Source organism: Cynara cardunculus (assembly GCF_001531365.2).
Source record: "Cynara cardunculus var. scolymus isolate 2C chromosome LG 16, CcrdV1, whole genome shotgun sequence".
In the NCBI taxonomy this organism is placed as follows: domain Eukaryota; kingdom Viridiplantae; phylum Streptophyta; class Magnoliopsida; order Asterales; family Asteraceae; genus Cynara; species Cynara cardunculus.
The window spans coordinates 6,981,543-6,997,160 of record NC_037543.1 but is presented as its reverse complement, the minus strand read 5'-3'; the positions used below and the strand labels follow the sequence as shown (position 1 = coordinate 6,997,160).

The 15,618-nt window shown below is 33.5% G+C and overlaps 1 protein-coding gene across 2 annotated transcripts; it reads right to left on the bottom strand.

Moving 5' to 3' along the window:
- Positions 1–1,775: 1,775 nt before the first annotated feature.
- LOC112499717 (anaphase-promoting complex subunit 7) lies at positions 1,776–15,524 on the bottom strand. Of its 2 annotated transcripts, none has more exons than XM_025103053.1 (19): positions 15,364–15,524; positions 15,160–15,228; positions 14,343–14,393; positions 13,779–13,913; positions 13,607–13,669; positions 13,068–13,183; positions 12,827–12,911; positions 12,491–12,550; positions 11,726–11,771; positions 9,396–9,469; positions 8,874–8,924; positions 8,588–8,788; positions 8,461–8,505; positions 7,402–7,495; positions 6,523–6,668; positions 4,335–4,564; positions 2,813–2,873; positions 2,589–2,686; positions 1,776–2,212 (listed from the first exon to the last, which is right to left on the bottom strand). In XM_025103053.1, the coding sequence occupies exons 1-18, from the start codon at positions 15,430–15,432 to the stop codon at positions 2,600–2,602; spliced, it is 1,683 nt and encodes a 560-aa protein (XP_024958821.1). In that variant the 5' UTR covers positions 15,433–15,524; the 3' UTR covers positions 1,776–2,212; positions 2,589–2,599. The 2 variants fall into 2 exon arrangements, with proteins under 2 accessions (XP_024958821.1, XP_024958822.1); XM_025103054.1 differs by lacking the exon at positions 1,776–2,212 and adding an exon at positions 2,320–2,439.
- Between the last annotated feature and the right edge of the window lie 94 nt (positions 15,525–15,618).

Genomic DNA, 15,618 nt, shown 5'->3' with positions numbered 1-15,618 from the left:
TATTATATCATTTTGAGTTGTTGGAAAATCTTCTGGGTATTTTTTCTAAGATATTTTTTTTTTTATTACAAGGTTATTTCAAATGTTTGATTTAATGATGAAGAATAATTATGTAAATTTTATGTGGATTTTTTTCTATGGTATTTAATGATGTTCATAGGTGTTCATAAAAAATAAGTTCATAACCATAAGGTATTCATAAGAATGTGCTCATATGTGTTCATAGGTCTTCATAAGAATGTGTTTATGATCATAAGGCGTTCATAAAATTGTCTTCATAACCATATGGTATTCAATAAGATTTTTCATAGATGTTCTAGAATGTTCATCAATGTTTATTTTTATTCAAACTTTTATTTATTACAAATATGCCATGATTTAATCCATAGATTTCAAAGATTAAAGGCTAAGATTGGATTTGGTTCACATAGTTAACATCAATCATAGAGTTAATAAAAAAAATCAGCCCCTATAAGAATGTGTTCATAAGAACGTGTGCATAACCAAATGGTGTTCATATGTGTTCAATAAAATTAATGAACATAATTATATTGTCTTTAAGTGAACTCATGTTCATATAGGGGGAGATGCCCATGTGTATATTAATGTTCATTATAATGGAGATTTTTCTATTAATGATAATAGCTTAATGTTCATATGAATATGAATACTAATGTCATTAATGGGCAGTTATAAACTTTATGAACTTTTTTCAATAATATTCTTGTTCATTTTAGATGATAATGTATTATATTATTAATTATTACAAAATTGTCGTCATAATTGTCATCCATTGATTCATAAGATAAATGGTTGTGATGGATTTACAAGGTTAATACCATAAATTGGGTTAACAAAAGGAACTTACCTCTATATATATGGTTGGGTTCACATGAGACCAACTTGTTTTCGTGAGACCATTTTTTTACACTTAAACTTCACAGCACAACACTATGAAGGTAACCTTCACAGTGTTTTTGCTATGAAGGTTCGGCTTTTTTTTTTACCTTCACATCATTTTGCTGTGAAGTTTCAAGTGTAAAAAAGTGGTCACACGTGAACCCAACCGTGTGTGTGTATACATATATATATATATAGAGAGAGAGAGAGAGAGAGAGAGAGAGAGTTTCAAATACAACTCATCGCATTTGTACAACTAATGCAATCCAATATATTGAAATATTTATGGAAATAACGAGAGTTTATTTATTATGATTTGAATATTTATGGAAAATGAATATGGTTCATTAATTATGATCGATACTTTATATTATGAAACAATAAAAACTTTTATGAAATCACATATTAATCAAATGAAATGAACAATTAAGATTGGGTTGTATTGGTTGGACCTTTGTGGGTCGGCTTCAGTAAAATCCCCGGCATGCAATGTACCAAAAGTTTTCTGACTTTACAAATGCGAGTTCAACATGACTTCTCAAGTCGTCAAGACACCAGCTACTTGGGTAAACAACTATGCATCGAATTTTGCATACTTACGTAAGTTTGGAATACGATCAGTTGATTTCACATATGTAGTCCTGTCACACTCCAATGTTGCGCAAACGTAGGAAAAACGTTTTTATCTTGTCATGTCCCGTTTGATTTCACACACCAAATGCACCCTTAAATGATTAAGAACTCTAAATAACCTAGGCATAGCAGTTGAAAACCAAACGAACCCACTATACACCAATAGAGAGGTTTCTGTAAAGATCACCGGTTTGCAAAACCAAAAGTTACAAAGGAGACGGGTGAGAAAGTAGTGATATGTATAAGGCAAACGAAACCATAAAAACTTATTCCAATATAGATACAATTTTGAGGAAAAGATACCTAAAAATAAACTAGTTCATAAATCGTTCGATGGTTTTATAAAGAGTCAGAGATAAGATTCTGGATCGAGCTTTCCAATCCATGCCAATCGAGTAGATTTAATTTACAATCCCACATGAGTTTATACAACATTTCTTCACCAATTCTATTTAGGCAGGAAGAAACCCCACATTCAAACTCTTGTTGAATAAATCTTGATCTTCTTCCGAACATGGGTTATGTAGGATATAGATGAATCTGAGTTGTATCTAACCGTCGACCAATAGTACCACACAGGTTTTCAACTTCTCATTACCTTTGAATCCAAACCGAAGCGATATGCCCGAAGATATATCAAGACGAACAATGAAGATGGGAGATGTAGCCAATTTTGGACCTGAAAGAACCTCGGTGACAAATATCATTCATATGTTTATAGAAGGGGAAAATGCATCAAAAAAATGCAACAAAGTTTGGTTTAATTCCTATTTAGTGTACCGAATAATTTGTTTTTCTCAATATGTAACAATTTTTCAAAATTCCTATCTTGAACCCATTTGGACCGGTAAACAGCTGATCTTGTAACATTTGATGGCACGGATACCTGTTCACGAAAGGGTTACCCTTTATAAAAAGATTCAAATTGTGACAACTTTCCTTCCATGGTAACAGCCACACACGCATATGCCCTTAAGCTTTAAGTTTTGACCGATTTTCTTGCCAAAGATTCATATAAACATAATCCGTAGAATAGATAAGCAGCCGAAAATTACCTCTTGATCCATCACAAAAGCTCCGTCTCTTCTGGATCACCATCAGCATCATCAGCATCGTTCTCCTCCTCTTCTTCAGGGGCATCAGGATCGACTCCCTAAACAAACAAAAAGTCAATTTAGATTTCATGTGATCGAAATTTATTTAGATTTTTGTCATTTCCTCTTTCAAATAAGACAGTGTGTGCATAATTGTTTTTGGAGGCACATAATGTAAAGCACACCTTCATCTGCTTCTCCAATCGCTCCAACCCTTTCTTTGCTGCCTCATTTAGGGGATTAATCCTGAAATTGAGAATGTTACAGCACCATAACATAAGCATTTTCATTTCTTATTTCCAGCTCCTTGACAATTTTGAAATATCACAAAAGTACATTAGATACGCAACCTGCATTCATATACAAGTGCACACACCACACACATACACATATGCATATATATCAACACATGTATTCTGTCAATCAGTATATTCATCAATGGATGTGTACTATATATGCATTGGTGGCTGTATGCAATGAAATTCGTTTAGCATATATATGCATCAATACATACTAGAAGGGTGATCGCATAATATAGCGAGATATATTTTAATTTTAATGTTTCGTTTTATTATTTATCTCAGTTGATATAATACGGTTTTTAATGGTTTTGAGAAAGCGATAATGTTTTTATTTTTGAATAAAATATAAATTTAAAGATATCATAAAAATTTGGAAAAAGATATATCGACAATAGTATCAAATTTACTATTTAAAGTTCTCGTTTTTTGTGTAATTTCTTTAATTCAATGTTTTATTTATAATTTAATTTAGATTTAATAACGAAGTAATTTATTTATTGTTTAATAATATAATTTTTTATAAAGATAAATAATCAAGTATTTTGTTATAAATAATGATTATCCTAATTATACTTTAGATTTTTTATATTCAAAATGAAATGTCTATCTCGTATTTGATTATGTTTATCTATAGTTAGTAACACAAATTCAAAAATGAAGCTTTAATAATTAACTCACGCACAATTTACTTGTGATCTTGAATTTTAAGTAATATGCATCAATAAACAGTACTTCATGCATAAAAAATAGTTTTTAAGAGTTTTTGTCAAATGTTTTATAATATAGTATAGATATTGGTTCTCGTGGTTCTCATTTGATCTTTTTCCATATATATAGAGGGAGTTTCAAATACAGCCCATACAAACCAACTTAACCGTTCATCTAGCCTAATGAATATATAGTTCCATAAATATTTCAATTGTTTCCTAATCTAAAATAATGATCTTAATGAATGAATGAATATAATCTTCCATAAATATCTCAATTGTTTCCTAATATAAGTGATGATCATTGTCTGTATGGACTGTAAGAATTCAATGGGTTGTATTTTAAACTCCCTATGTATGTGTGTATATATATACATATATAGAGGGGGAGGTTCAGGGAAAACCTCGAGAAAATGAAAAACTGAGGAACACTCTGGTAACCGTTCAAATGGACAGTATGCACATGTGCATACTGGTAATTAAAGTTGTTTCTTGTTTTAGTATGCACGTGTGCATACCGAAAAAATTGCTTAAAATTACCGGTATGCACATGTGCATGCCGTCCAAATGAACGCTTACCAAGTTGTTCCTCAGTTTTTCATTTTTTTACGGTGTTCCTTGAACCTAACTCTATATATATGTGTATTTATATATATCATCACTCAAGTGAAGATTAGGGGGATCTAAATAGGATATACCTCAAAGCAGCCTGATAATGTGAGAGGGAATCTTGCATCATATTTGTAGCAGCAAATACTTGGGCCAGCTTGACATGAAGTGAGTCATCAGCCCAGTCTTTGAGGTAGCGTTCGAGCAGAGTTACAGCTTCATAGTTCCGAGCTTCCATAACATGTAACTCTGCCAATGCTAATGCAGCTCCAAGGTAACCAGGTTCCAGCCTTAGGGCAGACTCGTAAAACTTCTTAGCCTGTTTTGTAGTTCATGTCAGTAAGTTCTTTTTTCAAACTGAATTTTCTGAAAAGTTCCATTAGACTTGTGGGAGTCTAATGAGCTAATTAACCAATCTTATGAAGGCTCTAAGGGAGGCCTTAATTTAACTAGTTGGGGTGTCTAGAAGCTTTTCCAAGTTTTGGGAGTGTCTGGAATACAGTAAGAATGAACCAAATATGTTTTGGGCTTCAACAGAAGGGCCCCATGAGGGTAGACTGCCTAAGGTCAAAACTGCTGACCTGGTGAGATCATTTAGTACCCATTAGTTTTCGTTTGTTGCATCTATGCCTTTAGTCATGGGTTGGGTATGCTAGTGGGAGGTCACAGTTTATGATGGCAACTAATATGTCACAATTAAAGAATAAGGAGTGGTTTGTTGTGTAAAGTATGTCATACTTAGGGAGTCCTTGTTTCAAATGAATTCATATTCTTTTTCCAAGCCGGGGGTATTTTCAGAAATAGCCTCTCTACCCCTTGAGGTAGAGGCAAGGTCTTCATGAAATCCAACCCCCCCCCCCAAAATCCCCCGAACCTACCTCTGTGTGGGATTTACTAGTTTGGTTTGGTTTATATATACACATATATATAGACAAAGGAACGTGTGAAAATGGAAGTTAAGGTGAGAAGCGTAAGAAGGGATCTAGACCCTAATCACTTTTAATCTCACCCTCAACCCATGAATTGCGCTTCTCACGAGAAATGATCTGGTGCATCTCATTACTGTTAATCTTCAAATAAGATTGATCCAAGGGTGGAGATCCCTTCTTACCCTTCTCACCATAATTCCATTCTTACCAGAACCCAACCCCATATATACATACATACATGTATAGACGGAGGTTCAGGGGAAAACCCCCAAAAAGATGAAAAACTGAGGAACACCTTGGTAACCATTACTTATATGCCCATGTGCATACCGTCTGGATGAACGGTTATTAGGGTGTTCCTCAATTTTTCATTTTTTGTAGTTTTCCCTTGAAACTGACCCTACATATATATACACACACATATGTATATATATGTATATATACATATGTATATATGTATATACTATGTTGTTATTGCGGTCAAAATACAAAATATCGATCAGGACCGATATTCGATATTTCAGTTATATCGGTCCAAAATAGTGGTTAATATAATATTTCTTAGAATTATATATATATATATATATATATATATATATATTATATGAATGCATCCATAAACATATCATATGCATTAATTAGAGTTTAGAATTATAGTTTCAAAATCAAAACATCACATAAACAATTCTCACAAAACAAAATAGGAAAAATGTTCAAAAACGAGCTAATCGCAAGCAATAAGTGTGAACTATGAAAGAACCGAGAAGAGAAGAAGCGTGAGACCTAATATATGTGTTGACTAGTTGACCAAATAAAGAGGCCCAAAAAACTAAGCCCAACATGTAAATAAAAAAGCCCAAACATTTGCCTTACAGAAAATCGTTATATCGGACCGATTTTTCCATCAAAATATCGGTGAAATATCGGCAATATTATCGGAACCGATATTTCACCACCAATATTTTTCCAGAGACCGATATCCGATATATCGCGATTTTAACAGCATAGCGTATATATGTATTATTCGTCATGAATAGTTGGTTCTCATGGTTCTCAAAATATATAGTTCCTAAATGAAATTTCTCTTACGTATAAATATATGTAGTTAACTTCAAACATAATCAATATTATAAAATCCAATAATACGTTAACTTTTATTCACAATTTATTGTATGATTCCAGCATGCCACACTAGACATCATGGTGGAATCTACAATGTGACACAACCAATGAATTCTATAACTTCAAAATTCCAACGAACTACAAATTAGCAAAATTTATAAGATACTAAAATGCAAGTCCATATGAGAGAGCATGTAACATAATACCTCCAGGTTGAGTAGCATACCTTTTCTCTGCCACTAGAATTACTAGCATATACATCGCCAACAAGTTTTAGAGCCTTTGCAGATTGAGGCATGGCCTTCATTGCCTCCCTTGCGGCATACAAAGCCTCTTTAGTCTTCAAAAGGGCCAGATAAGATCGGACCAAGCCTGAAGAAATAGGAGTCCATTCACAACCATAGAAGCCTCATCTTATCATGAGTTTCCAAGCAATTGCAAGAAAGAAGATATAATAATACTCCATAAATCAATTAAAAATATTTCGTCTCTGGACATTTCGAAGTCAATCAGACTACTTTCCAACTCTATGTTTGACATGTCCTCTGTTCCAGGAAAAATACACAATTTGATTTTGAAGAATCGATTGATTGCTTTTAGCTTTGACATTGTGGCGAGTTCTGCAAGTATTTATACAAAAACTGACGAATACATTGAACTTTAACACAAAAATTAGATTGAACCTTGCTGGTGATTCTATTTTACATATCTTGGTGCAACATTGAACAGTCTAAAATGTTTCTTTTTTCTAGAACAAAGGGAGTGTGAACTTTTTCATACATCTTTAATGCCAATCTTTACTATTTGTAGTACTTCTGGTGTAAGGTAATTTGACTTTCATGAAATGGAGAGTTCATACCGACTTTGAGACCAGAAGTAGTTCATTCAACTTATAAAATTCAATCTCAATCTATTCTTTCATATATACAAGATAATACGTCAAGGCGCACAGAATAAAGATCATAGAGTGTGTGTGTGTAAGTTTGTACATATGTATGCATGTATACATACATATATATATATATATAGAGAGAGAGAGAGAGAGAGAAAAATGTGTGTATCAAGCAAGAAAGGAGTTTATAGTTTGTTTTTCTTGCAAATGCACCTTGGTAGGAACGCAGATCAGGTCTCAATTCCTGAGCAGACCTGAAGGCACCCACAGCTGCTTCTGGTTGATTCATCGACAGAAACAAGTTACCCTAAAAGCTAAAACATCAGTTTTGACAAATTTATTGGCATGAATATCACAAAGAAACCAACAATTGAAGTTATATTTTAATCAGCACTACTGAGAAGAAAACAACTGTTCTAGGCTTCTAGCCCATTTCAATCAAGTTCTTTTATGTTAAGATATTTGATCATTTCAGTTATCTCTGATGCTGGACGCTAATAAAAAAGACCGATTTGGTCTTCTTCACGTACATAGACAACAAACATAGACGTAGTCTAATATTTGCTTATGTGAACTAGTAAATGCTGTCATGGATTTTTAATCTAAATGAATGGTGAGTTATAGGTAGAATGAAATAAACAACAGCGACTTTTATCCTTGTAAATTTTTATGAATCTTCTTTGCTGTTGCTTGGTATAGTTTTCCTCAGGCTTTGTTTTCATCCCTGTTGGTATTATACTTCTTTCTTTATTATAAAAAAGTAGGTTGTGGTAGGCGAGCTAAGCAAAGGTTTAACAATGGAAAAGGTAATTAAAATCCAACAACTAAAGATCATCTCCAATAGATTCTCCAAAATGGACAATCAAAAATCAAAATCTCTATAAAAGAAACTCAACTCCAACAGTTTCTTCATTTTGTAGAATTACAGCATTAATTATATTATTAAAATATTCAATACATTTAATAAATAATTATTTCTCTCTCCTAAACATTTAGTTCCAAGGAGTCTAATTGGTGGGAATAATAATAAAGTATTTCTCTCATAAACATCAAATTTTAGGGGGTTCTCCATATTTGGAGAATTTTACCATCTTTCTCCATTTTGCAGAAGGTTTTGGAGAATCTGTTGGAGCAAAAAAGTACTCTAAATTCCCAAAAATCTCCATTTTGAAGAATTTGTTGGAGATGCTCTTATACATCTAAGAATACCCTCAAGACTAGATGTTTATACTTCATGCCAACAGTTCAATCTAAAATCAGTTTAAGCAGTACCTTCACGATGTGCCCAGTTATATGCCTATCATCAATTCGGATGCTCTGATAACAGAACAATGTTGGAAACAATTAGCATCAAGGAAACGGCAATCTGATTAAACTGACTCATTTACAAAAATCATACTTTCTCGGCATTAGTTAGAGCAGCTCTGTCATCTTTCCTTTCCCACAAAACAGATAAAGCAACAAACACTTCAGGCCTGGCTGGATCAATGCTCAGCAAATCATGCACTAACTTGTTTAACTTTAGTGGATCAGATTTTAGCTTTAAAAGCATAGCATACTCATCCATATAGGTGACGACATAAGGATCAATTGATCGAACCTATAAAAGTAAAACTGAAAAAATGAGGAGTACAAGTTTCAAGATGTCCAATAGAACCAGTACAAACCAGAAGTAGTATTGTTACCTTCTCAAAATCCGTAATGGCTTCATCGTTTTTTCCAATAATAGCTTCCACCTTAAATTCAAACAAGGAATCAATAAGAGAACTTATAAGATAAATACCATAAATCACCTCCTGAAGCATGAAACAGCATGCAATATGAATAAAATGACGAAGACAGCTTGTTAATCAAACCCTTTGTGAAAGTAGCAAGTGTCAACTACTTTCATCAATTTTAACAAAATCAGCAGATCACTCATTTAGAAAAAAGTTGTTTGTATTTGGTCAACAAACATTGTGTTTGTAACTTTGTATAAATGAAGTGGACCAAAAAAGATGATTCTATCACCAAAGGAAGTCTACTTATGCTGGAAAAGGTATTTTCGGCCAAGCACTAGATATTAGAGAAGATAATTTATAAGACCAATAGGATGAATATCTTGTACGTCATGATGCAAAGACTAACAGCAGATAACCTGATGATTGCCCGATTCCTTGAAAATTCAAATATTAACAAAAGACAAGTTTTGGAGAAGTATTTCTGACCTTCGCCATTTCAAGTAATATGTGTACATTGTTAGGAAAACGCTGAAGAAGTTCTGAGAAGAGTTCCAGACCACCTAAGAAATATGAATGATGTTAATAACCACACACATCAATTAATCAAAAGGCTTCTACTTAGTGTTAACCCTTTCAGATAGTGTAGTAAACAGTGTACTAGATTCAAGAATAACTTCAAATTTATGTGCATGAAAAGAACGATAAACCAATACTGGAACTGACACTAGAAATTCTTGAAGACGTGCAGGGAAATGAAGTTAAATCCAAGGAAGCTACCATTAGAAAGAACAGAAAGAGAAAAGGAAAACTTCTCCATCAGAAGAAAAAGCTCATATGCTTATTATGTTGATCGTCAGGAAATTTTTCTCTTCCAAAGTTAAATTATAGTTGCACAATGCAATGAATGGCTTTTCAGGTTAGTCATTTGTACGTTATTAGCATATAGTAAGTTATATTAGAATAATACACTGAAGTAGTCATATGGTAAGCTTGGTGTCTAAATTACAAATAGGATGAAGACTCTAAGAAGGTCTAGCATCAAATCAATCCCACATAAAAGGCATACTGAGTTAGACAAGACCACATTACATGTCATGTTGCACAAAGAGCTGGTCCACTACCCCATGTACGGCTATGCTTGGTTGGTCCATGATTCTGTAAGGAAATATTGACACACATACATGCAAGACTAGAGCGTCCATGGGTTTCTCTCTTTCGACTAGGATTGCACCTTAGGAAGTCATAAACTAAATGTCATTATTAAGATAAAATCACATTGGTAGCTTGTTCATGTTGATGCACATTTACATCCCATGATCAGCAATATAATAGGTTGGTACCTTGATTCTCAAGTTCCCATCTCCCTCCTTTGAAGTAGTATGCATAGTATATAACAAACATTCCAACAGAAGTTGGTCATCTTCATGATCAACAGCTACCACCAATGCCTTTGGATGAAAATGGAACTTAAGGTTGTATTTTTCTTTTTCCTTATCTTGGTAATTGTCTAATTGATTCTTGGTACTAGACTAATTTATATTTTCTTTTATTGAAACTTAAATTGTGATATCTAGTTGAGTTTTTGTTTATATGATATACGGTCTTAATGCCTTTTTGAAGATGCGTTAAGGTCTCTTCAACTACTCTTAACAAGCATTGGCTTAGCAATGCAATTACAAACAACATTCTCAATGGATTTTGAATTCTAAAGCAACCACTTTTATCATTATTTTGGGAAATGCACATAAAGAATAGCATGTTAAGCACAAGCAAAAACAGGATTCACTTATGTTCTTTTCTATTTTGAGAAGAAAAACCATTTATAGTAAAAGAGATAGAACAAGTTAAGGTCCTTATTGTATGGTAACGCCACAAACCCAGGCTATCAATTTGTTTTCTTATTTTCCTACATTTTGTGTGTATTGTTTTTAAACCCGTCTTATAACTTGGTTTTACTTTGAATTAAATCTTCATGAGTTCCTGCTTATCATATCCTATAGATTAAATAAGGGTTTTCATTTGATTGGTCTAACAATATGCATCTAGTGTCCTCGTGGTAGTAACAATAATAAAACAATAATGAGCAAAGTTTCAGGTGAGTAGCAGCTAATAAGTGAAAAGGCAAACAACATGTGCATTATTGGAACCAGCAATTTGAAGATAAGAAAATCAATAAGAATAGTTTTATGGGAAGAGGAAAATGAATCAAGAACATGACGGTTAGGTGCAGAGAAGAAATAAAAAAAATCCTTAGAATTTAATTTGGAAAAAATACGGTGGCCATGGACAAGGCTTTTGAGAGAGCAGGGCAAGGGACTGATTTCAGATGGAGAAGGAAGATAGAAATGAGAACAAAGAGTAAAGGAAAGCACTCAGTTTGTACCATATATATGATAAAAATAAGAAGATGAAAAGATGATTCAATGGAGATGTGAAGTCTGTTAATAATGATGAATGTACCGAATCTTTAGTATTTGTACCATATAACTGGGCAAAGCACTTGTAAGCAAAGAATGTTAATAGAAGGATTCTTTAAATCTGACTATGATTAACAACTAGATTGTTCGTTGCACATTTCTACTTCTACCCAAATCAAACTAATTCTCAAGTCTACCAAGGCAAAACTGTAAATTGTCAAGTCCTTTTGCTTCTCTTAGGCAATAGCCGCCTGCTGGATATGAGCTTTTCTGAAACCACATAACAGCACTAGTGGTTTAAAAGAAATGTTGCTTTTATATGTTTTCTTAATAATTTGTTGCCCTGCATTACCATTATCCCAAATTAGAACACAGTTTGTTGAAGAGAATATGACTAACCTTTATAATCATTTGATGCAATGCAACATTGAGCCTCAACATAGCGCTGCACAAAAATAATGAAAACATATAATATTTCTGGACAATAAAAAGAATATCTTGATGAGACACCCTATTCCCAGTGCAAATCTGCCAACTTTCCTGGGTTTTGAGACTGAACATGTAAATCTACCTCAGGTATGAAGCCCAATAACAAGGCTACTAAAAGATTAGGCCCTACAGAATGGTGTATGTCAGTTGACAAGTATGCATAAATTCAGTCTCGGTTAACGATGTGAAGTGTAAACTTCCTTTTTCAAAAAAAAAGTCTGAATGCATATGTGAAAAAGATGGTCAGTAATAACTCAACAATTTTAAGCAGCAATCACCAGATGTTCAAGTTGTAAAGCTGCTTTAGCAATCTGCTGATAATTTGTGCACCATTGCCCAACTACACTTTAAGCAGCATTTCACAAATGTACAAGTTGTAAAGCATGATTATGCATAATTGACTGCTGACCAACAACTCCCTCAATGTTCATTATGCCCAAAAGGTGTGTGTTAAGCATAGCGCGGATGAGAATTAATTGATTATGTTGGTCTAAACTAATTTCTATCCTAGCAGTTCAGTCTTGCAGTCTACAAACCCTAAAGGGAGAATTGTTTACCAAATTAGCTCCTTCTATTTCCCATCATAGAGGTTTCAAACATGCTGGAGAGTAAAAGCATGGAAGATGATAAAAGCACAGACCATTAAAAATGGAGCAAAATGAATCAGCAACTCACTTGCAACCAACGGCTGGATTCAAACTGATCAAAAGGAGGCCTGCCACTTCTATTAGGCGTCTGGAACACCAAAATTAAAACAAAAAAATGATTACAATTTGCTTAAACAAAAAGAGACATGCAAAATAAGTAGCTTGAGCCAATATTCAACATATTATGCCACAAAAATGGGAAGCACATTAAGCGGGTAGCTCTCCTAAAAAAGACCAAGGTATAGATAATCTTATTATTTTACAGTAAGAGGATGCATAGCAAGCATATCAACCAGGGGGGGCCAGAAGAAAATAATATACTGATCATGAATAATGAAGCCACAGTGTGGTGACTTTAACACACCTGTGGAAGCAATGAAAAAATATCTTTCGCTTGAACACCTAACTCAGCCAACGCTGTAATGGCCTCAATGATATATGGGCAATGTCTGCAAAAGGGAAACCAAGAAGTAATATAGAAGTGACAAAAGAACTGATAAGATTCATCAATTTTACCACAAAGAATGAAAACAAAGACATATGATGAATGAACTTGAAAATTCATCAATTTCATACTAAACATAGATTTGTTGTGACCAACAGACCTCAGACACTCTTTGTAACAGGCAATGGCAGGACGAGTATGTTTAGAACATCGATAAAGTTTTCCCATCAACAGATTCATCTGCAAGTTCCTTGCTTTGCTCGGAATAGCCTCCATCTGTAAAATCATGCAGTTAACCTCAAACAAATCAACTTGCAACTCAGACTTGTATCAGCTACTTGAGTGTTGGATTACAAGTAAGAAAATAATATTTTGGCATGCATAACTGCAAAAATAGAATGCAACAAAGTAATTTGATGTAAATCATTTTTCTTTATTGCATTCAAATTTCAGAATCCAAACACATGTAAACTTATTGTGGGATTACACAAGGAAAAGTTGGGTTTTCATCAAAAGAGAAGTCCGATAATTACTACTGTACCAGCTGAACTAATAAGATTCAGTAAGAGAAGAATATATTGATACGAGTAAAGAACATGTCAACACTTTTTAAGACAAACACATCAAAATAACTACTAATTTATGACTCCCGAAATAGTGACCAACAACAAATTATAGAACAAGAATATAGTTTGAAACCTCAGCAAGAGCAGCTCTATTCTCGTTTATGGCACAATGACAAGATGCAATTTTGAACTTCACCTGATATTCAAATAGAAAAAAGAATTGAAACAGTTTAATTGATTGATCTCAATAAGAATAAGACAATTGGTTAATATAAATAAAGGAAAATAAGAATATGTCACACTACCTCATTTTCATTTATTGCCGATGCATTAAAAGAATTTGGGGAAGAAGACCTATTTGATGTGGACAATGAACTTCTAGTTGTTGCATTTACTTTAGAGATGATCTTGTGATATTGCAATGCTTGCTTATAGACATGCTGAAGATAGAGGGTGTAAGATTAGATGAAACAAGTGATTAATCAGCCACTATAACATCTTCTGAATCATTTCAAATCATCAATATTGTTATTAAAATTCATAGAAAATAACCCAACAATGGTGCAAAAAGTTATCAATATAGCTCCAACCGATAAATATGCCAAATTATTACAATGCATGTCAAAACACAAAATTTCACACTTATCATTTTATAATGAGATATAGACATTAGCTTAAACATAAGTGAATTCAGCTCAAAGGAAAATTCTCTATCTATGCTGATATAACAATAACAGAACTCCAGTGTATCAGAGATCTAATATTTATGTAAGCAAACAAATGAGTTCTTGCCATGTTCATGTAAACAGATATGCACCGCATACATACATAAACTTTCATGATCCAGTATGTTATGTGAAGAATCTTACAATAGCTCTTCTGTACTCCTTATCTTGAAGCAAAGCATCACCGTAGAGAGCCTAAAACAGAAGAAAACATTGATCCATAATCAATAAATGCTGGGAAAAAAGAATAATATGTTCACAACACCTCAAGCCCGAAGAGTTTGCCAAATAATCTCTGAATCAACTAATACCATTATATGAGGTTATTAGTGACCCACCACCAATAATTTATAAAGAGCTTCACACTTCATAGTTACAACCTATATGGGATGGATGCCACAAACTCCCCCACTTAATACATGACATCTTTACTTGAACTCAAATAGTAATCCATTACTAACTCCTAGAGCAGCAGAGATACCCAATAACTCAGCAACTAAAACCAAGGTGGGATGTTATTGGCAACCCACTACAAGGACTTGCAACGAACTTCACACTTGCTGCTTTTGAGGTAGCAATTTGACATGAGCAAACACATAAGTAGGCCCAAAAAATAAACTGCTATTAAATGTAAAAAGAATCCCTTATTTTGGAAGCATTTTAGCAAATATCTTTGGTTTAAGCAAGACTAAAAAACAGGAATTCGCCACATAAAGTAGCAACATCGGTTTCAGAAGTCAAAGTGATACTTTATGGATTTTGTTGGTAAATTGACACTAACATAAAACCCTTCATAGCATATAAAAGTAACCCTTTTAACAATTTTTAAGAAAACTTAAAAAATCCATATCAATTTTTTTAGAAGTTGGAAAGTTTCTTTAACAACGAAATCCAAAAGTGCAGCTCAAGGAGTATCATTGAAAGAAGAAATGACTAAATTACAGGATAGAAAAACACCCACCAGATTTTCCGCCTTGAGATGTGGACTGGTGTCATTATTCACAGAAGATGAAGAAACAAGGAAACAACCCTGTCCCGAATCGAATCGAATCGAATCAAATCAAACGAAAACGAATTAGGTCTAGTGTGAGGAAATCATCAGCAAACTGATAATTACAGAAAACGCAGTGGTGTGTTTGATCATGATAGAAGGAAAGAGATTTACGAGCATCTGAGCAGAGTTATAGAGGCCGCAATCGAGAAGAGTAGACATTTGATCCTTGGGGACATCCATTTCCGACTCCGACTGGACTTTGAAAGTTTCAGCCCGCCTTCGATTCAAACACAAAAACCCTTTGTGCAGATTAAAAATTTCTTTGTGTTGGGAGGCTTTTCTTTTTCTTTAAAGGTTTTTTTTACCGGGAGTCTTTTATCTATATCTATCTATCTTATAAACCAAATTAAATAAAAATTTTATAGT

Bases quoted from the DNA above. Each gene is read 5' to 3' on its own strand.
- LOC112499717 (XM_025103053.1), bottom strand. From the start codon at position 15,432: ATGGATGTCCCCAAGGATCAAATGTCTACTCTTCTCGATTGCGGCCTC. The intron at 8,789-8,873 runs GTAACAATACTA...TTACTTTTATAG, and splicing joins CCATTACGGATTTTGAGAAG to GTTCGATCAATTGATCCTTA. The intron at 6,669-7,401 runs GTGCATTTGCAA...CTATTTCTTCAG, and splicing joins TGATCTGCGTTCCTACCAAG to GCTTGGTCCGATCTTATCTG.